This window comes from Platalea leucorodia (genome assembly GCF_965183815.1).
Source record: "Platalea leucorodia genome assembly, chromosome: 2".
NCBI classification, from domain to species: domain Eukaryota; kingdom Metazoa; phylum Chordata; class Aves; order Pelecaniformes; family Threskiornithidae; genus Platalea; species Platalea leucorodia.
The window spans coordinates 19,399,859-19,422,055 of record NC_138824.1 but is presented as its reverse complement, the minus strand read 5'-3'; the positions used below and the strand labels follow the sequence as shown (position 1 = coordinate 19,422,055).

Genomic DNA, 22,197 nt, shown 5'->3' with positions numbered 1-22,197 from the left:
ACTTTCATTTTTCCTTCCTCAGCTACTGGAGTTAAGTTTGACTTGGAGTTTGTACACGTATTTACCCAGACTAAGAAGAAATTAACTTTCAGTTTCAGTTGTCTGCTTGGTACCTATTTTGGAATCATCCACCCATCTAAATCCTGAGATCTTACTTGGTGGCGTTGAGACTTGGAGCCAAAATAAGTTCCTCTGCTTAGAAAAGTCTGTCTTTATTCAAGGGGTCTGTGTTTAAAGAAAGAATAAAACACCCAAGAAGCAATAAGTGAGTCTGTAGAAATAGTATTTTTGATGTGAGGAAACCTGTTCATGGATCTGTTGCTTAGTGTGAGGAAGGCTTATTTATAGATCTGGTTTCTCTCTCAAGAGGCAGTGTCTTCTGAGTAGTTTTTTTTTCCTTAGTGTGAGCAGTAAGCCTCTGACCTTTTGCTTAGCCATTCTAATGTTTTTCTTCAGTAGCTCTCACTGAGTGGAAAATTTTAATAGTGGTAACTGAGACATACAAATTAACGTGTCTTAATGAGGCTGCCTGTCTTTTGATACCAGGCTAAATGCTAATTTTTAATTAAAATATTTAGGGTTTCTCTCATGGATATTTCACAAGCCTCCTTTCTGTAGTGTAGGCATCACATAGATTTATCTCATTACCAGAGCTATTGCTTGCTCTGGGTTATTAAATCTTCCATGAGGAATATGGAATTTAAGTCTGATATTTCTGTCTTCCGTCAAGTCTTTCTTTAGGTTCCACTTTAATTTTCCAGAGATTAGGTGTTATTGTTAGATGAATCAGCATTTTTAATAAGTAGGGGGGGGAGGGGGAAGAAGATGAGATGAGTTTCTGTAGAGCTCTTTTGTAACTGTTCAGATGGGGAGTTTAATATCTTGGGTTAATAGAAACTAACATTTAAAGAGTCAGTTAAATATATTTAAGGTTTACCATTTAAAGATGTTTTTCCCGAACGTTATCATGGAATCATGGAATAGTTTGGGTTGGAAGGGACCTTTAAAGGCCATCTAGTCCAACCCCCCTGCAATGAGCAGGGGCATCTTCAACTAGATCAGGTTGCTCAGGGCCCTGTCCCACCTGACCTTGAATGTTTCCAGGGATGGGGCATCTACCACCTCTCTGGGCAACCTGTTCCAGTGTTTCACCACCCTCATTGTAAAAAATGTCTTCCTTATATCTAGTCTGAATCTACCCTCTTTTAGTTTAAAAGCATTACCCCTTGTCCTATCACTACAAGCCTTACTAAAAAGCCTGTCCCCATTATGATTTCCTACAGTGGCTAATGGCTCACTAATTTAGGCTTAGCATTGTGTAAGGTGAAAGAATATTTGTATTAGCTTTGTTTTGTACATGACATGAAGCACACTGTTTTTACTAGTGTTGCTGAATGCAGTTTTGTTGATATACTTGTGGCAGGTTAGCTGGTAGGTGTCTCTTCTAAACGTATTAATACAGAAGATCTGAAAAAGACAACATAATGTCAAAATTAGGTTCTTCAGGCTTTGCTTCTCTTCTGTATATAGTGCAGGTTTTTATAATCCTTTTAAAATCTTATTTACTTATGGAGTCTTTGTGTTTGTTCCCCCTGCCCTTTCTGATTTATTAAACACTTGTTTATCTATAGGGGAACTTGTATGCTCTTCAGGTAAGAACTGACTATTCTTGTCTGTCCCTATTCATTGTGATGCCCATTGTGTCCCTAATATGATTCTGACCTTTGGGTCTATAGTACCTAAATAAAATAGTAGTTTTTCTTAGCTATCTTTTGACGGGAGCAGGCACTGTAGCTTAAGAGTTACTCTGTGTGGACTTGGGTCAGGGGATTTAACTAGAAAGGAATTTTTCTTAATCCATTTGAATTTGTTCAGATGACCAGATTCTTAAACTTTTGATTAAAATACTAAATTGCCTAGTACAATGTATACTGTTTTCCTCAGTCAGAACTGTGTTTATTCAAATGATAAGCATCTTTCTTCATTCAAGTCTACCTCATCTTGCTCCTGTTTTGCAGTAAATGGCCTCCAGGTTGTATAAAAGTACTAGCTGGAAAACTATGGAGAGCTGGAAAACTATGGAGCCTGGTTTCATGCCAGGAAGTTTTATTGATGCTTCTTTATTCATGTTTTGTATGTTTAAGTGCTGTATGTGTGGACAGGCCAGAACTTTGTTGGGGAAATCTTAAACGTGGAACTATTCTGATTGTAAGCAACGTTCATAACGTGGATAAAAGACTGCACATGTTTGTTAGAAGTTTCTCCTACAGGGCCTCTTTGTAGTGATGAAAAACTTTGGATTTCAGCTTCCTTTTAGCAAATACTTGCATATTCTAATCACTTGGTAACTCAGATCAGATATGGGGTGGCAACTACAATTGGACTTTTTTCTTCTTTATGATTTAGTCAGCATATATAATATTTACTTGGTGAGGAAAAATTGTTAATACAAAAGTCTGGCAAAGAGTCGTATTTAGTGTACTGTGGCTATAAATAGTGTTGCTTTTAAAGTGTTTTAAGTTAATTTTGCAATGTTATATTCAACATTACAATTCAGAAAAGGTATAAAATAGAACCAGAATGATTCTAAGCTGCAGCATAAAATTCTCTAATATGCCTCTGAAGATGTGAATATATTATGAACGTAATGTAATTATATTACACGTATCAATTGTGAACTTGGTGATATGGTGGATATTGCTTTCAGAAAGTAGTTTTACAGGTGAGTAAACAGGTGCCTTAGATTATGAATGAAAAAAATATTTGCATTATGTTCAACTGTTGAACTGTATTTAATTTATGTTTTTAATTTCATTACTGTCATTCAAAAATGAAGCTAATAGAAGTGTTTTTATATATTGGTTCCATGGATCTAAAGTGGCTCTTAACTTCGGCGGAACCAAATTAAATGGCAGAATGTTGCAATGAGGAAATTGCTATCAAGAGAGTTACTATAGAGGTATCTTCCTTTTTTTTTTTTTTTAAAGGATTTCCAGATCTGTTAAAAGTGGTTACCTTCTCTAAGCACCTTTGCCTTGTGAAAAATTATTTTTTAATTTTACCTTAAAATATTTGAGAAGCAGAATTTACCTTCTCTGTGAGTGTTAGTTGGTAGGTCATGGGGAAATTTTGACAGAGTATCTCTGGTCCTGTTTGCTCTCAAATGGTCAACAGCGATGGCGTTTGGGGAAAAAAAAAAAATCTGCCTTTGCAGTTATACCCTCAGGTAGTGCTTCATCTGTATAGGCATAGCAGTGAAGGGACATGGTAGGATTTTCCTTTACCTGAACAGGTGATGTAAAGATGACTGAACAGAGGCATAGAATTAAAATCTTTGGATTTTATTCCTAGCTGCTGTTCATAGGCAGTTTGTTTGGGGCCAGATTTTGCCTTCTGTATACATTAATTTTTTTGCTGGTGAATAACATTTTCCATAGGTTGTGAGAAAATGAGGAACCTTTTTAGTCAGTTTTATTCTGTAGATGTTGTATATACAATCTCTCACTGTATTACAACAAATGGAAGTGGGAGAGGTGGGGAAAAACTGTAGGAAAGGATATATTAATGCAGTGTTTTAAATGCAGTATTAAAATTCAGAGAAGCAGCAGGTAACTACAAGACAAAATAATGAAGCAGAAAAGACATAAATCTCAATATGGAACAAAGTTTTGTAATCAACAGATTAGGTTCTGTAGTAAATCTTAGCTTATTTTAGACTATTTTCTTTTTTGTTAACAAGTTAGATTGTAATTTGAATTTCTGACCTGCAATATAGCATTCTGAAGGTATGAGTTCTGTGTAAAATAAAGCTGCAGTACCATATGTGATAAAAGCTCTTTAAAAAGCACATAAGCTTTTTTATCAAAATAGATTAATACTTTTATTCAAGTTATTGAGACTTTTGGATATTTTCTGTAAAAGATTGCAATTCTCAAGTTTAGTGTCTAAGGTCACTAGATAAAGACATTCAGAAAAATCTCTATAGGCACGTAGACAACTTCTGTAGTAGTGATGGCCAGTTTTTAATATTGAAGACAGGTGAATATCTCTGCATCCAAATCAGTGACTGAATTCTCAGTTGTCTCCATGATAAAGCGTCTATTCATGAATGTCTTTCAAAAAAAAAAAAAAAAAAAAAAGTTTAGTACCTTTTCTGTCTCAGACAGTATTTTGTTCACTTGTTCTGAGATGAAAACCAGTAATGATTATTCACATTTTTTTCACATGATTTTGAATTTTATTTGTCTTTTCTAGTTTGTTTGCCTTATTCCTGTAGTTCAGAGCAGTGGTTATTTTCTGCTTCTCATAACATAGGAGTGAGAAGATGTCTCCATTGTGTAACAGTTGCAAGTATTTTGGACTGTTTTCCTAATCTAATTTACTTTCTACCCCAAACTTAAATTTTAGAAAAAATCAATTTTTGACAGTATTTCAACTGTTTACTAAGAGTGACTCTTTACTGCAGACAAGTTTCACTCTAAGGTATTAGCCATTTTCAGTTGACTTTCTCTTGAAAGAACCAGCTCTTAACTTGCCTTCTTGCATCAGTGTTTTTCTACAGGATTTTTTAGTTTTCCCTTTGCTAATTTTGAAGTAGTAGCTGAAACATATTTCCAGGCTGGAACAAGCCCAGTGTGCCATATGGAGGTTGATGAATAGCAGGAGTGTTTGGGAGTCTTTTGTGTTGTGAAAAATAAATTTACTTTCCTCTTTCAATGGTGGTGTTTTGGTCCACATTTTATAAAAAGAAAACACATTTTTTGATCCAGTTTTACTTTTTGATTGTGTCAGTATATACTCATGTTCTACAGTATATGTCACAGGTTTGCTTTCTTAGAGGTGGAATTAACTAGAACATTTTGGATTAAAAAAAAATCAAATAAGAGAAAAGGACACCTGAAATGTAAGTAGAATCTTGTAGATAAGATAATGGTTCTTCTGCCTTACAAAGGAAAGAAGAACATGTGGACTGCTGCCTCTTATAAACAGCAGTCGTATTTGGAAAGTATGAAATACAATTTTTCTTGGCCAAGATGCAAGAACAGCAAGTATATTAACGTACTCAGCTGCCCTTTGACTTAGATTTTGAGGAAAACTTAAAATCTTACAAGTCATGTTGAAACTAGTCTTAAGAAAAAAGATTACTTGCAGCAATATCTTTTGAGAATAGTAGTAATGTAATGATTGTTCATTCTTGAATGTTTTCAATATTTGTAATCAGATTGCATCAGTAAGACTGCAGCTGCTATAGATGACAGTCCTTTTGAGTGTTAACGTGTACAATGAGACTTACTTTGTAGTGTTTAGTGAAAGTGTTGCAATTTCTGGGATCTTTCAGTCTCCTTGATACTCACAAATTTGAGGGGGCCTCTGGTGGTCTGTGGGCTTACCTCTTTTAGATTAGCCTAGTGGCTGTCTCTTCTGTATTAAACAGTGTTTTCTTTCAAGGGATTATTAAATGTTGCTGGTTAGTGAGGTGTCCCCTAAATGTCTTTGTAATGTGCGTAATATTAGCGCAATTAAACTGCTTTCTTTTCCAAAACTGTCACTGTAGACCTGACTTAAATATCATGTGAGGATTGATGTGTTGAAACAAAGTCCCCTTTTCTTCAGGTTGGGTTTTGCATCCAGCTGTAGGAGCATGACTTAAAAAACAAAGCATGCTGGGACGATCACAGTTATTTAACACCGCACTCCACCTAAAAAATCCCAGCAACTTGCATGTTTTGGAAAGCAGGAGCTAGTTTTACCTAAACAAAGGAAGATCTTAAACTGTCTTCCATCTTGTAAAGATCAGAAATGGCTGGTATTAAAATAAAGGTGAATTTGAGAGAATATGTGACTTTCTTCTTGAAAACAGTTTCTTCTAAATCTGTAAGATGGAATTGTTGAGTGTGTGTTCTCCCTCTCACACACAAAAGAGAGAAATGCAATCCATTTCTGTCTTTTCCAGTGTTAATGCATGTGAGGTGATGCACTGAGATGTTTTTCAATACTTAGTTAATGAGGTTGTATAATGGAGTAATATCCTACCCAATTCTTTATTAATTCTCTGTAAAATATGCTAGCATATGTTACAAGGTATATTAAGACTGATGTTTTTAATATGCTGTGGTGGCTGTCTTTCACATTAATATAAATATAGTATTATTTTTTATTAGAAAACATCTGTGTTTTTAAAACATTATTCAAGGTAAAATACTTCTTTTTGTATTTTTAAAGAATAACTTCAGCTTAGAGTAGTAAATATTTTTGGCTTGTTTTATCTGCATTTGGGTTTTTTTCTGTGGGGTTTAGATGCTGAGGACTACTCTCAGCAACTGAGTGCTCTCCAAAAGATGTAGAAGGGAAATGAAGGAAGGCCCCACAGAAGTTGAAGATGTTTTTTGTTTGTTCCCAAAACCAAAACCGATGTAGTGCATGGAGGTTTTTCCGAAATACATTCCTACTGCTGTTAATTAGTTTTAAAAGGAATTCCCCTATTTTAATAACATTGATACTTCCTTTACAATATTATTGAAATGATGGAAATATTTAAGAAATGCACTGGACTAATAATAAATCTTCTTTTTCCATAAGGGAAATAATAATATTTTTTTTGTCAACAGCTATAATTATCATTGTTACTACCATTAGGAATGTTTTTCAAACTTGTAGCATTTACTGGAATATATGTATCTGCATATATTTCATGCAATGTGTATTCCTGTTTTTACTGACATGATAGGTTTTTAATGTATAGATTTTTTTAATGGTATACCTTAGTGAGTCATCTCCATGAGCTCTGTTCATGACTTGAGTCACAAAGGAGGAAATTGGCTTTAACTATCTGCTCTAGCCCTGTTAGAATGTTTTTCTCAAAGATCAAGTCCTGTTGACAGCTATTAAACCTAATGAAAATTTTTTTCCATTAGACTTCCTATTTAAAAATAGGGCTGTGTAGTTTCCTGTATCCTACATGTTTTATAGCTATATTTACTTTAGTTGTTTTCTAGTTTAATGTATTTGCTTGTGTACTTTTGTGTGAGGTAAGAGATCTTACTTTTTTTCAAACTCCTGGGTGGGAGCTATCATTCAGTTTGTAGAATTCTTGAGTAGTTTAGGCTGGAAGAGATCTCTGGAATCATCTGTAATCTCTAGTATGATGCCCAGCTCGGAGGAAAGGTTAGGTCTGGATTTAGGTTGCAGTACTCGGAAACACACAGAAGTCTTGGATTTTGAAAGAAGATCAGTATTTTTTATTCAAAATTATTTACTATTACTACATGTGATGGAGTAAAATGAACTATTTTGGGATATTGTAACTTTCAGATCTTAACATATAAATCTTAATTGATGGATAAACCAATGAGTGACAAGAGGGGTGGGTGGAAGAGAAGGCTTTAATTACTTTAACTCCTTGCTGGCATCTTAACTTCCAGTGACCTAGTCATTGGATTGAAACAGTAGAATATTCTGAGGAAAGACAAATAATACACAATCAAAAGTATCCCCCAAGTTCTAGTTTTGCCTGCCAAACTAGCAGTTTTAACCATTTGTTTGATTTATGTCTTTAAAATATAGGTGCCTTTCAGTAAATTACAGTTTACTGTGTAAGGTTTATGGGACTTATGCTTCCTGGAGAGGTCTTGGGAAGTAATTTTTCTTTTCTAGAAAGAACTTAATGAAATAAACCACTCTAGAAGGGAGTAATGGATTCTAGTAAGAGATACAGACACATCTTGCCTATTTTGACAAATGTAAAGTCTGCTAGAAAATAGAATTCAGCTTCCGTGTTAATGAAAACTGGTGAGAATTAATAGCGCTGTGAATTACGTTTTGCTCTACACACGCAACCCAGGTAAAGTGCTACTGATTTTAATGTGCAACTTTAACTTTATGGGGTAAGTGTTCTTTTTTTTGATAAGGCATTTTTTTTGATGCTGTGTCTTAGTGTTATTTTGGTCACCATTCGTTAGCTGAAAGGTGAGTGAATAATCCTCTGTTAATTGGGAGTGCACCTCCTGGCCACAAACACTTGAAGAAAACCGCATGATTTGTCATTTTAATATATCTGTTGATATCTTGCTTTTTGCTTTTCTAAAATATTCCATGCCATATTTATTCAATGTTTTTGACAGTTTTGGTACCATGAATATTGCATCATTTGGAGACAAGATTTTTAATTTTCTTCAGGCTGCTGCAGTTGCAAGGCCTGTTTCTGGGGGAAAAAAAAGTAGTATTGGTTTTCAGTTAAAAAAAACCAAACAGTTCTATAACTACTTGTATTTTTATTTTCAGTGTGAGAAGGGAATTGCATCTGATACATTCTCTTTTATCAATTCTTAGGTGTCTTTTCAAAGTAGTTAGTTTCATGGTTTTAGAGAGTGAATTTAAAAATACACTAATATGTTTAGAAAAAACAGAAGAATCATCTTGGCAGTTCTCGGTATACTTAGACTACTGGTATCAATGGTGATTGAGGTATAAGAGCCTTGCGCATGATATACCTCAAATGCTCAAGAAATCTTGTGTCTAATACTTGTAAAAAGGGGAGAATCCATACTATATTAAATGTACAATATATATGTAATTTGAAAACTGGGTGTATTTGATATTTTTGTGTAGACCTACTTTTTACAATTGACATTAAAAGGAGTTGGAATTGTGAGGAAATCTCATTTTTAATGTTTGTATCTGAAGTAATTAGCAAGTATAATGCAATAGTTGCTACCATAGCAGTTTTTCTAAAAGCAGATTACTCAGATGGATCAGACCTTCTTGAGGTTTGTTTGCCTTAGTGAGTTCTGAGGTATTTTACAAGGATCCTGCAACAGAAGTCATTTGGAAAGCTTTCTTTTGAGTTGTGTAAAGAATTATCCTTTTACAATAGCATATTATTCTTTGTTTGCTCCCCCCCCTTTTTTTTCATCTTCCCAAAGCTTGAATTACACTTTACTACACATTCTTACGGTTTCTTTTCCCCCTATAATTGTGTATCATCCATTTTTATTGTTCTCTTCCAGTTTAAGTTGTTTTCCCAGGTACCGGGTGACTTCAGAGGTTCTTAATCGCCTCCCTACGTATTTCTCTAGTAAAAGTTCAGCCCTCCTCTCTTGCTGCTCAGTTCTAACTTCCTGTTATGGGTAGTTATGCGTGGCTTCAGGCAAGGGACTGAAGCAGGCTGCTACTCAACAGAAGAACGGGCAGTCGCATAGTGAGGAAAAGAAGCTCTGAGAAGATAACGCTGTCATTGTTACATTCCGCAAAGGGCTTGAGTATCCAAGAATGAAGCTCTCAGGTGGGCTGGAATATCAACCAGCACTGGTTCGGCTACTCTGTCATAACTGCCTGTTGGTATTCCTTTCTCTGTTGGATTTTGGGCAAAACCCATGGAATAGTTGACCTAACTTACCTGCAGTAATTGCTTGTGCTCACATAGTAAATAGCTGTCTAGGAAATGATTTGCGTGGGATATGACTGAATCTTTGTTATCACCTGGACTCCTGCGCATGCAGGCTTTGGCACATTATCTAAGCACATGTTTTTATAGCTAATATGTCAAGCATTTAATTACATGAATGATATATGCTGTCAGTTAACATTTTAAATTGAGTATTTTCTCTGACAGGGGATTTATCTTAAATAAATTTGCTAATTCCATGTTAACCGCATAGAATTTCCCTGTGCTGAAAATTCAAAAGAACATGATAAGTTGTGAACATGCAACAGTAGGAATAAAAATAATTCTTGTAGACATGTTGATAGATTAACAGGCAGCAGAGATCATAAGGCACATTTATGGATCTTGATTCTATAGCTGAAATGTTTTTTATATGATAATACTTCAACACCAAAGTTAAAGCTACAAAATGGCAAATAATTCATGTTTTTGGTTACAAAGGTTAGACTAGATTAAAAAACATAATTACAAGTTCTGTCCCTCTCTTTTGTTGTACTTCTTGTTAACTGAAGACTGGTAACATTTTAAGCTGAGAAAAAAATGGTTTATTGGTAGGAGGAAGTGTAGTGTGCTTTTTAAAAAAAGTGTATGTTATAGCTGGCCAATGCTTCTATCCTTTGCAAAGAAAATGAGTTAAGTTCTAGTAACTAGTACAGCTTTATAGCTCTGTACTTAACATCCTTATCTAGCTGGTATTGTACTCAGCCCTGCCTTATATGGCACATTTTGCATTAAAAAAAAAAACCCATCAGCTTGCAGTTGAACCTGAGATGCATCAAGTAAGTATGTGCAATAATTCAAAATCTGGTACTTTCCCTTGTAGCTAAAGAGTATCTCACAGCTGTTTGTGGCATGTCCTGTTTTCACACACGCACATGTGCAAGCATGCGTTCACGCACAGTCTGAGTGATGTAAACCAGTAGCCATGGTGGTTTTCTACCATGTTGGGCTAGGGATTGACATTAGGGATGATATACCACTTTTCCTTCCGCTTCTTCATGTCAGGGCTGAGGTGTAAAAGCAGACTAATATCAAGAAAGTTGTATGCTGATTTTGTGACTAACTCATTGGTATCAATTTGTGGGTACATTTGATCGTAATAGGGCTGCTGATTTTACTTAAAATGTCAGTTGCCATTACTGTGAAAGTTCTGACAAAGTAGTTGCATGTTCTGTTATAAAGGTTTAATGTGGCATCTAGGATCAGAAGAAGAGATCCTACTTAGCGTTCATCAACAGCCTTTCATAGCTAGACCTTAAAACTGCCTGTATCTTTTACTTATGAGGCCTTACTTTTCCTCTCCAGACGAAGCCATATTCTTTTGAAAATAGTGTATAATCTTCTTAAGTTCATTTTCCAGGTAAATATGAGTTTCTAGAAACAAAGTTATTGACCTGAGATCCTTTTGTCATGTATCTTACGATAATTTCCCATACCAGGATATTTTTACGAAACTATTGACTCTGTTCTGTCACATATTGGTGTCTGCTGCTTTAAGTGTATGAAGATAGAAGACTCATGTTTGGCATCCCAAACACGATTGAATGAAAAGGAGTTTTGTGAACCCATTAAAATACTGTGAATGTATTTTGATATGATTAATTTTTCAGTTTAAAGGTTGCTTTTAGCAAGACTGAGTCAGTTGCCTAGTATATGGAATGGTTTTCAAAGTGCGTCTGAATTTACACTCTTAAATCATAAGTGGAATGATTTTCAGAATCAGGTAAATTTTTTTTGCATATGCTTATTCTCAGCATACGTGTGTTCACTCAAGAGTGGAATATACATTAACGTTCTTGCAGAAAATTCATGAGAAAAAAATTTTTCGTACAGGTTTCATTAGTTTTCATTTTGATCTGTGAATCTGTTTGTATTTCATCCTTTTGACGTAAACAGTAATACTAAAATCCCTTGCAGTTATCTGTGATAAGTGTACTGTGTTTTCCCCCCGAGTGATGATTTTTGCCACTCTGGGTAGCATCTCTTGAGTATTGTTTCACAGCAGGCCATGGTTCATGATCAGTAATGTCAGAACTCTTTTGCTGTTGGATGACTGAGCATCAATTAAATCTGGATCAATATGGTGTGTTATTTGTCTATTTAGTATAAATTCATGTTGATACTACATTTTTAAGCTGGTTTCAAAAGGATGGTCAGTATCTGAACTGACATAACAATAGCATGATATAATTTATCAAAAAATGTACCACCACCAAGTGGTCAGAACTATTTGAACAAAGATGAACTGGCAGATTGAATTTATATACCATAATATAACACATCAGAGCTTGGTTTCCAATCAACACAAGCATTTTTGAGTCGTGAAGCCAGATTGACTGTATTATTGAACCACGGCCTTTAGGCAATACTGTAATAAGACCTCTTTATTTACAGTTAAAATGTAAATATACTGCTTCTTATTAATGAAAAACACTGAGTGAAGATCAATTCATTTGCAGTAGATCACATAACTATTTGGGAATTTTAGACGGCTGCATCTGATAAATTAAACTTATGATATTTAACCTTTAGCATTATGCAAAAATGTACAGCATTGCTATATTGAACTTCTTATTCCATTTGATTTTATAAAAACAGGGGAATATAGTTAACTTTATTCCTTGTACATTTTTGTAATCAATGGAAACTTTTGAAACTTGAAAATTTTTATTTTCATGGAGTAAATGGGAATGTTTTAAGTTCTAAGAATAATAGGTTGACCGTGAAAACTATGTTTACTTTCAGAGAGAACAGGAAATGAGAATGGGTGATATGGGTCCTCGTGGAGCAATAAACATGGGAGGTAGGGATCTGAAGGAAAAGGCTTCTGTAATGTAAAATTTCTTTTTCTTTGGGACTGTACATGTTACTCAAGCACTATTAATTAGTGACAACTACTGGTAAAAAGGAGTAAACAGTATTAGGAAATAAAAAAATGTGCTTCCAAACAGCTGGGTTTTTTTCCAATGTGTATCTTTATTTTACTGTTTTGACTCCCTATGGGAGAAAAATAACGATGTGCAAGTTAAGAGAAACAAAAAGGCAGGGAAGGGTGATGCTCTGGAAATTATCTGCTACAAAAGAGGAATTTTCTGTTCAGAAAGTATTTGGCATTCTTTTTGAGGGGCTACCTATTCAGAGAAGTTGTGACTGTAATTGCATGCAGTGAAGTCATGCAGAGCTTAAAATTGGTAAGTTATTGTTGACGTACCTGACAAAAGATTAATGAATAACGTGGTTAGTGTTCTACTAATTTATTGCAAGTCTGTATTTGGAAATATTCTCAGTTCACTTTTGTGACTTCAACTATTGTCCTATTGTCACTCATAAAAGCTTACTGTAAAGTCTGGAAAACTACATTCTTAATAATTAGTGCTTGCTCCATACATGCAGACTGAAACAGTTTGAAATCTTACTTAACCACAATATCTGCTTTTAAACAAGACTGAAACTTAGCATATTTATTAAAAAAAAAAAATCTTACTAAACTGTATTAATTGTCAATATCTCTCTCTTGGAAGCTTCCTGATGTTCATTTAAATTAAATTAAGATGATAATTTTAAGAAAAGTTAATACTATTTTTGCATATTTTAAATTTGAATGCACATACCAAATCTAGTGAACATTGTTGCCTGACCTTTTGAGTAATGTGAATTTATAGACTAATGAATCTGCTTGGTCCAGATTTTAAAATACATTATTCACCATTTCCTTGTGTTTATTAATTGAGACACATTTATAGCTGCAAAATAGTAATAGGCTTTTTCTTCCCGTGAATAATGAAGAGCTTTAAAAAAAATTCTAAAGGAAGACATTGTGAAGTCATTTACAAATAATAAGCTGAAGCATAAATTGTGACTAATTTTTTTTAATAGCTGTAGTTTTGCATATTATTGCAGTCTACTTGAAAATTTCGTTTAATTAGGAGACTTGGTAAATAGTGATACTGTGGAAACTACTAATGCCAGTTGTCCAGATGCACAAGATACACTTTTTATGTACAGATTTTAAATGTGTGTTTATAGTACTCGGTTCACAGCCCTTTTCTTGTCAGATTTTAATGCTTAACAATGATGTTCATCATAGTCTTGCTTTGTAAGCTTTGTGCTATAACTTTTGATTTTAAACTTGATAAAAATGCTTTTAGAAATAAATGTGTAGTTCCAAAAGAAGTTATAGTAACAGGGAACTAGTATTTTAAAAAGGGAAAAATATCCATAGTGAATAGGTAAAGGTGGTGTTTGTTTCCACAGTATCTGGATTTCAGGTTAGCTCACTGTAGAGGTGGTTTTTTTTTTTTTTCCTCCAGCCCATTAACAACCCCACTACTACAGCCGAAAAAACGTGACTCCAAAAACCTGCCGTAGACCTTTAAATAGTAGGCCTTTAATTGTTGATTTTAGCATCCTTTCTCAACATTTCTGTTGGAATTATAACTTTATTTTTAACTGGCCTTTACCTGTGCCATTTGCAACTTTTCATCATGTGGGGCAGTGGGGAGCTGGAGTATCTTCAGTAATGGAAATACCGGCATGATAGGGTTATTAGAAAGCAAGGTACCTCTGTGACAGATTTAATTAGTATTGGGCTGACTTGTGCAGGACCACTCATTTTTACATTGTTTTCTGTGGCAAACAAGTTCTGAGAGAATCTATATGCCTCACAATAACACTTAACTGGATCTTGTAATGGTAGGTGCAGCTGATAAACTTTTCAATATGGGGGAAAAAAAATGCTTTTTTGGGAAAACTCTCTGCATTGATGAGGATTATTGACTGTGGCTTGTTGCCAGCTGTGCCAGACCTTGGCATGTGCAGTTTGGGCACTTAAAGTATACTTTTTCAGCCCTCCAGATTGCACAAAAAGACATTTTTTTATTGTCTGCACATTGTGCCATGAACACTGATGACTGCTTTCCATCTGTTGTTGAACTTAGTCCAGTGAATAAACTGCTAACATCAGTGTCCCACCAAAAAGAATGAGCACTCAAGCGGTGCACTCTTAGGGTCTGCTTTGGAGCTAGGAGGACCTCTGAGGTATAGCTAAAATGCCGTAGTGCCCTCTTGCTGAAACTGTGCAGGGCCCCACTCTCTCCTTGCATTATACTCCCCAGTTATCCTCCTATCAGAGCTGCATGAAACTGGCTTAATAATAGAGGTTCAATAGTATAGGTCACCGTACGTCACTCTGGAAGCAATGTGGGTGCATTTGTATGATACAGAGGATAAGAACTTTGTTGCAGTTGAGGGATAAGCGAATGGTACCCGAGTGTGGCCAGCTGGCTCATTTCAGTTAGGCTGCTAAGCAAGCCAATAACAGATAATTGAGTGTTGACTGCTTTTAGTTAATGGTACTACTACCAGCACGAAGCACTGCCATCATGATAGTCCTGCAGAATGCTTCTAGCCTCTGAACATAAAGGTTTCTCCTTATATTGGCAGTTCAGACTTCTCCTTTTCGTTTCATGTTTAGTCACTGGATGGATGACACTAAAAAACAGTTTTAGGGCATATTCAGCTGTAATTCCCTTGAATTGTAGCACAGTCTTCTACCTGCTACGTGAACTGATGGTGCTTGTGGTTGGGTAAGAAGCATCCAACTTGCGCATACCTTTGTTTTGGCTCAGTGTCATTGGGAGAGGTCTTGGGAGTTTCTCATTACTAAGCTCAAATGAGTTCTGCTTTTAAAAATGATAGGATTTTTCTCTATGGCTTCTAATAAACTTGTGTAGCGCTTTATATGTGCTACTGTGTTGCATGGGTTGTTTTTGCTAAGCAGCTTGCAGTTGCCATAATGTATGTGATCAAGCCCAGGTCTGCAGTTTTAGCTGCAATATCTTGGATGCAGCTGTTTCACTGACTGCTGCGATATCTGTACTCAGGGCAGGTAATAAAGATGCAAGTTTACATACGTGCAGGTAGTCATGGTACTGTATCTGTGCTAAATGGCCTGCTTACAATAATGTGCATTTATACATTCATTACTAAAGAAGTTAGAGTTGTGATGAGAGGCGAGAGGTTGATTTTTGAAATAACAATTTTATTAGCCTGGCAACATGTCAGATTTCTTTATATTCTTCTATGTTGTCATGACTTAAAACAGGCTAGATTCCAAAGGCATGTCGTCTTCCATTATCAAATTTTGGATGCACACTTTTGGCTGAAAAGGATGGATTATCATTGTGGGGGGAAAAAAACACATCACCACCAGTCTTAAAGTTGATGATGTGTCGTAATAGCAGATGTAAATGATACGTATAATCACACTTTTTTCTTTCTTATAACAACATGAGAAAATGTTACAAAGGCAGTTTTACCTACCTGTTGAGTATATTAGTGGGTACTGGCAGAGTGGTGTTTCGTAGCTCAGCATTATAGCTAAATGATGTCCTCAAAAGATGTCTTTAAGCTTTTCTTCTCTCTCTTACTGTGAATCACAATTTTGGAGGAGACTGTTCTGTCACTTCTAACAAAACTTCCCTTGGTTTTCTGGTACTTTTACTATAATAAATTACTTTTAAATGCAAGATTTATTTATGCCATATTACAAATAATTTATTGTAAAGTTGAGTACCATCTTTGGTGTTGCTTTTAGTTGTTAGACTAATTTACTGTAATACTGTATACAGTTAACATAATACTGGTAAAACAGTTCTTGCAAATGTATATTGAATATGTTATAATCCCTAAAGAACCAAGTTGCCTTATAGCTGCCAATTACTGCAAAATCACTTGAGATTTTTGCTAATTTGTGGTGTGTATACTGCATATATATGCTATATGAACACTTCAATTCCTGCACAGAAACTGTACAGCTATATTTAGCTGTAAAGTTCAGGATTTTCAAATACATGAGGCAGATTATGTAATGCAAAATAATAGGGATTAATGAAAATCTGTTTAAAAGCAGATGATTGAGATAAATGTACAGTCTCAAAGAATAATTTTTTTTATTTCAAGTATTGGAAGTCTTGTACATTTGGCTTTTTAAATATTGTAAATTGTTTGTTTATTCTTGTAAAATTCAGATAGGACAGCTCTAAGTATAGATTGTTTTGCATAGATGCGTTTAGCCCAGCACCTGCTGGTAACCAAGGCCCTCCTCCAATGATGGGTATGAATATGAACAACAGAGGAACTTTACCTGGCCCTGCAATGGGTCCTGGTCCTTCCATGGGACCAGAAGGAGCTGCAAATATGGGAACACCAATGATGCCAGATAATGGAACAGTGGTAATGTATCACAAATTTAATTACTTTGAATAGCTGTCATGTCTCATGGCGCATTTTTGGTACAAAGATATTTTCACACTGAGTAAGAACATGTTAACATGTTTTGAATCTGTTAAAAGTAATTGATAAAACTTGCTCATGCAAATAATTTACAACACAGGAGGGAAATCTTTATTTGATATTACAATGAAAATCCTACTTCCCTTAAGAATGGCATGAGTTCTTTGATCAGTAACCAGACTTCAAATTGAGGGTAGAATATACAGCACTTGTGGCAAAACTTTGCATGTATGACCTGTCATGAAAAACTTACTGATAGAAGGAAATCACTTCTGTGAAGTGAAGACGAAAGTGAAGATGGAGTAATCTGTAAATTTAGGCATTTGCTGTTTTTTCTTTTGTAAAACTAAATTCTATGTATTAGCTTGTTGGGATTTTTGATGAACAGTTAGATGTTGGAAGCTATGTAGTGTGAAGATATCTTTGTGTAAATGATTTAATTTTTTAAAGTGACTTTAGTGTTTTTGTATTTCCTTTCTAACAGTGTTGAAGGCATGAGATTATGACAGTAATTATGCCACTTAGAAAATAAGTATGCCAACAGCTGTTAGGGATAACTGTCATATCAACACAGGGAAAATACTGTTGCCCAGTTGCCGAGGGTGGTAGGGAATGTCTTGTATACATCTGGAATTTTTTATCAAGACCAGATATGCCATTGGGATGCAGTTAAAGCACTAGCCATTTTTTGTCTGTTCTCATAGCCACTCATTTTTCCTAGCTGTAATGTCTTATGTAGAGAAACAACTATGTAATTTTTAATCTGATTTTTAATTTTTTTTTTCCCAGTATTATTCTGTAGGTAGATATTTGGGATGTTCTAGTGGTGGTGTGATATAAAGGAGTATATAATATAAACAGTGATTCCATTATAGTTTTATTGGAAGACAGAAGCGTTTTGTAGCTGTACTTTTTTTATATATGCCTTCTCAACAATATCCATCTGCGATTGAGCAACCTCTATAATGAAGTTTGGACAAAATTCTTTGTTCCTTAGAGGAAAATGCCATTTTGATTGAGAACAAAATACATGATGAGTCTGGCCTTTACCAGTTAAAGGAGAGAATCTCACTTCACATCATAGGAACCAGCTCATTTTATCAGTTATATCATTTCTCACAAAGCATTGTAGAGATGCATTTCACAAAATACTGTTTTCAGAGATGCTTTTGCTGGAGACCAGTGTGTTACTGGTCACCTCTGGAACATTCTCTTGTGATTATATGGACACTGAAAAAGAGGTGTAAGGTAAAGAACATGGTATTGTAAATCATGGTATCTATCTCACCGTTGTTTTTCTACAAAAAGTCATTCCAGGTATGGAAATGTAGGGAATATACTGACACTTCAAAATGCATGTTTTAAAAAAAATTTTTTTTTTACTTCCATTTCCTTTGGCATGCTACTGACGCACAAATTAAATGCCTTTTTTTTTCTTTTTTTTCTTTTTTCATTTTGGACTTTCAAGGTTTTTAATTTGGGGGACAAGCCCCTACAGAAAGGCATAGCCTTATTGCATTTTTGCTGCTGTTGGAAGGACAATTTAGAGATCCTTTGAGGGCTGTTTACTAAAACACTGTAACAGTTAATTTCCGTTTCCACTGAGAGAAATGGAGAATATAGACCAGAAATGCAGTGTTCATTTTTTAAATGGGATGTTTTTCTGAAGCCTTTTACGGGAAAGTTGGAGCAATCTTCTTTTTGTTCCACTGCAGTCTTTTGAAACATAGATTATGTTTGAACATAACATTTTTAAAATAGCTCCCCCCCCCCTCCCCCCCCCCTACTTTATTGTAGGTAGTTAATTACTGCAGTTTGCTTGTTAGCTGGAGCGAGGGGTCCTTGTTGGAAAGAGGACATGACTTTTTGTCTAAAAGTCAAATTGTGGTAAATATCAGGAGTATGTGATAAGCTATTCGTTGAAATGCATATCCATTGCTAACAAGCTGGCATGAGTTAAAGATAATTTTTTAACAATTTTTAACTAGTGCTGCAGATTTTAAGGTACTTTGGAGCAGTAGTAGATCTTTATGCAGCTGTTGAAGTAACTTTTTTCTTATTCAATGTCAAATTTTAAACAATGCACATACATATAACCATGATCTAAGTTGCATAAATTTTTATCTATGTAGATATAATGCTGTGTTTAAATAATATATATATGAATTAGCAGACTTTGGAAGTGTTGAGCTCTACTACTATTACTGCAGTTAGACTTTCAGAAGAATTCTTTTCTGATTCAGGCATATAAATAAAGTGTTAGTCTTGAATGTGCTTGTTGAACTCTGTATACCTGGGCAGTTAATGTAGATCTCCATACAGAAGGAATTTCTTCTGAAAGCATAACTGTCCTCAACAGGTGAATGATGAGTTATTTCAAGATCTGATTGTACGATATATCTGTCCTTCTAATGGTTTATGTTATGTTGAGGTAATGTTTTAAATTTCATCATGTGGGGCTCTGCTTTCAAACACTTGCATAAATACTGAACTGTAAGTGCTCAGGTGCATGTTTTCTGTTTTAGGTCTTAATTGCTATAGCCAAATAAAGCTGTGTAAGCACATGTGCCTTTATTAATATTAGGCACAGAACTAAGGAAAATAAATGTGGAACATTAACTGGATTTTCACCTTATATTGATATTTCAGGTTAAGCTTTAGCTCTATATATCAAGTTTTTTTTAAACTAAGCATAGTTCAGTTATGCATTTTGTCACTAGTTGTGTCAGTTTATTTGGACTGAATTTTAAGTCTTAACTAAAGATTCCTGAAGTGCCATACAAAAGACTGACTCCAGGTAGTATGGACTGAAATACACTTTATCCACAGATATGTGGGTATGTAAGTCTTCAGGTTATATTGCTATTAAAAGAATAAACCTGCAGTCTCTAGAAATACAAAAGCTGGTATTTTTTTCCTAGTTTGACAATGTTTCTATGTCTAACTATTTAAGGGAAAAGCATTGTAATTGGTATGTAAGGCAGAATAGGGCTCAGGTATAAAATTATTGTTTGCTGTCTCTTCTGTTACATAGAGAATATGTATTGCTTCAGATGTGCTTGAAAGGATGAAGTTTCATTCAGCGCCAGAGTTGGTCTTAATACTTAAGTTTTAATTTACTTTACAAAGTTGGAGCATAACATTAGCACTCTTTAATTTCCAGCTCTTTTTCCATAATAACTAATTGAATTGCTCCTTTCTTCCCTCTATGTGTGATCCTGATTCTGCTGGACTATCTGCTGAACTTCATGACAACATCACTTGTGGTTTTTATTGTAACTGACATTTGGCATGTTCCAAATGGACTTGCGTTAGCATAATGAGAGATTCCCTCAAGGAGGTCCATCACAGATGGGTTCACCTCTGGTTAGTAGAACGGGCTCTGAAACTCCTCAGCCGCCAATGAGTGGTGTAGGTGCCGTGAGTGGTGGACCTGGTGGCTTTGGTAGAGGAAACCCAGGGGGCAACTTTGAAGGACCTAACAAGCGTCGCAGATACTAAAACTTAATTCATTCCTTATTGTTTAGAAATTCCAGTAAAACTATACGGTGATATGCCTTTATAATTTTAGCTGTTATCTGGAAACGGTTTTATTGTTATTGTAGTCTTTAAAACAGTTTCTTTTGTAAAACTTTTTTTGTATTTAGTCATAGGCTTTGTAGTATAGAGCAGAAATGATGCGAATCATTATGTAAGGCAATGTGTTTGTGACTATAGCAAAATACAATGTGTGACTATGCTGTAAAACGTGCAGTTATCTGATTACAATAAAATATAAAAATCACTTGAAAGGATTTTGGGAATGTTATTACTAATACTGGGTGAGAATAATTTTATGCTTAATTATAAGTGGCATCATTTTCATTTTTATGTAGTTTCTACTATGTGTCAAGAAAGTTCCATTCTTAATAGTGAATCTGTTTAGCTAAACTGCATGTTGCAGTACATACTATGAACAATTTATAACACAGCTGCTTTTGTTTGTTTCAACTTTTGAAAAGCATCAAATTTTATACAAAGTGTTCTCAAGGGTACTGTGTCCTTGCATCTGAGTCTCCCTTTGCAAACTTAGTCATAATAGGCTTATCAACAGAGTATATCTGTTACTCAAATTATTGGAAAATTTAACTGGGGGGGGGGGGGGGGGGGACACAACTTTGGAAAAGGAATCTGTATGTGTGCTTTATTCATAACAGTATGAATGAATTTACCTAAACCGTACTTCCACAGAAAAAAAATTGTTGACATCTGTGTGTTCTACTGATCATTAAAGTATCTTGCCATTGCAAGGAAGGAGACATTTGTGCAAGCTGGTTTTAAAGCCTTTCACTGTGTAATGCCTCATTATAAGTATACATTTCCCCCAGTGGTTGGTTTGAATAGAAACAAGTCTGTTATCAATGATTAATTGTTTAATTAGGAGGCAAATACATGTTTTCCAGTTAAAATAATTGTTCACTTATAGTGATATTAATATGCATTTAGAAGGATTGCACAAGTATTCTTGATAAATGATTTACAGAATAATGAATTTGAAAAACACCCATTTCCAACACAACTCAGGCTAGATTTCCCGATTGAGTCTTAAGATAAAACTGATGATAAAGCTATTAGGAAGCTTATTATGATTCAGATTTTGTCAGTCATGGAAGATGATGGAAAAGACCTATTGGTTCTATTCCTGTAATGGCAAGAAAGTAGGGATATTTTTGGTTACTATTACTTTTTTCCTGTGCAACAGTAGTTGTAAAATATTGGTGTTCCATTTTTATCAGTTCACTCACGTTTTCAGAAATAGAAATTACTAAAATTCATCTGCATGAATAGTGATACTAAAATGATTAAGAACTGATTTAACACGGTACCCTAATTATATTGAAATGGTAGGTGCATAGCTCAAAACATGGGGTGCAAGCAGCAGCGAGAGCCTGCATATGTTACTTGTTAATATAGCAGTGATGGTCTGGGTGAATTGAATTGTGAGCAAATGGGTAATAGGAAAATTGCAGCATTGCTGGCATTTTGGAAGTACGCTGTTATTTAAATTGCCAGTGTTATATGGCTTAAGATAGAGATTGTTTTCATACAATTCAGGAGTTATCACGTGTAGGTCCTCGCTTGTGGCATCTGTAACTATTGAGCATTTTCCTCTAGACTGTCTTTAATATTGCCCTTTTTTGCTCGACTTGAGGTACATGCCACACTTTATAGTTTGTAATGCAATAGTGAGTTAGGTGTAAAGTCTGAAATACTCCTTCCCCTACTTGATGTATGTATCACGCTACAGCACTCATTCTTCCAAAAAAAACTGCAGCTGGTTTTACTTAGCACACTGTTCCTAAAACTCAACATTTGGGAAAATGGCTGTTTTTTCACTAGGTGTAAACTAGTGTTTGCATATAGCAACTACTTAAGCTCTCTGCTTTGGTGTACTGCATTCAGTTGAAAATGCAGTTTACGTC

General features: G+C 35.0%; 1 protein-coding gene across 16 annotated transcripts in view; it reads left to right on the top strand.

Annotated features, from left to right (window-relative positions):
* PSPC1 (paraspeckle component 1) overlaps window positions 1-22,197 on the top strand; it is a 71,709-nt gene that overhangs the window by 22,462 nt on the left and 27,050 nt on the right. For 9 of the 16 annotated variants that reach the window (XR_014230525.1, XR_014230526.1, XR_014230527.1 and 6 more), the window contains exons 7-8: window positions 12,188-12,245; window positions 16,506-16,675. The exons of 2 other annotated variants lie outside the window; for them this stretch is intronic. Coding sequence is in view for 5 of the 14 variants with exons in the window: in XM_082333930.1 (XP_082190056.1) it covers window positions 12,188-12,245; window positions 16,506-16,675; window positions 20,051-20,236 (414 nt within the window). In the remaining 9 variants the exon portion in view is untranslated. Of the gene's footprint in view, window positions 1-22; window positions 371-12,187; window positions 12,246-16,505; window positions 16,676-20,050; window positions 20,851-22,197 lie in introns of those variants that run through there. 5 more of the 16 variants (XM_082333930.1, XM_082333931.1, XM_082333934.1 and 2 more) reach the window with 5 other exon arrangements.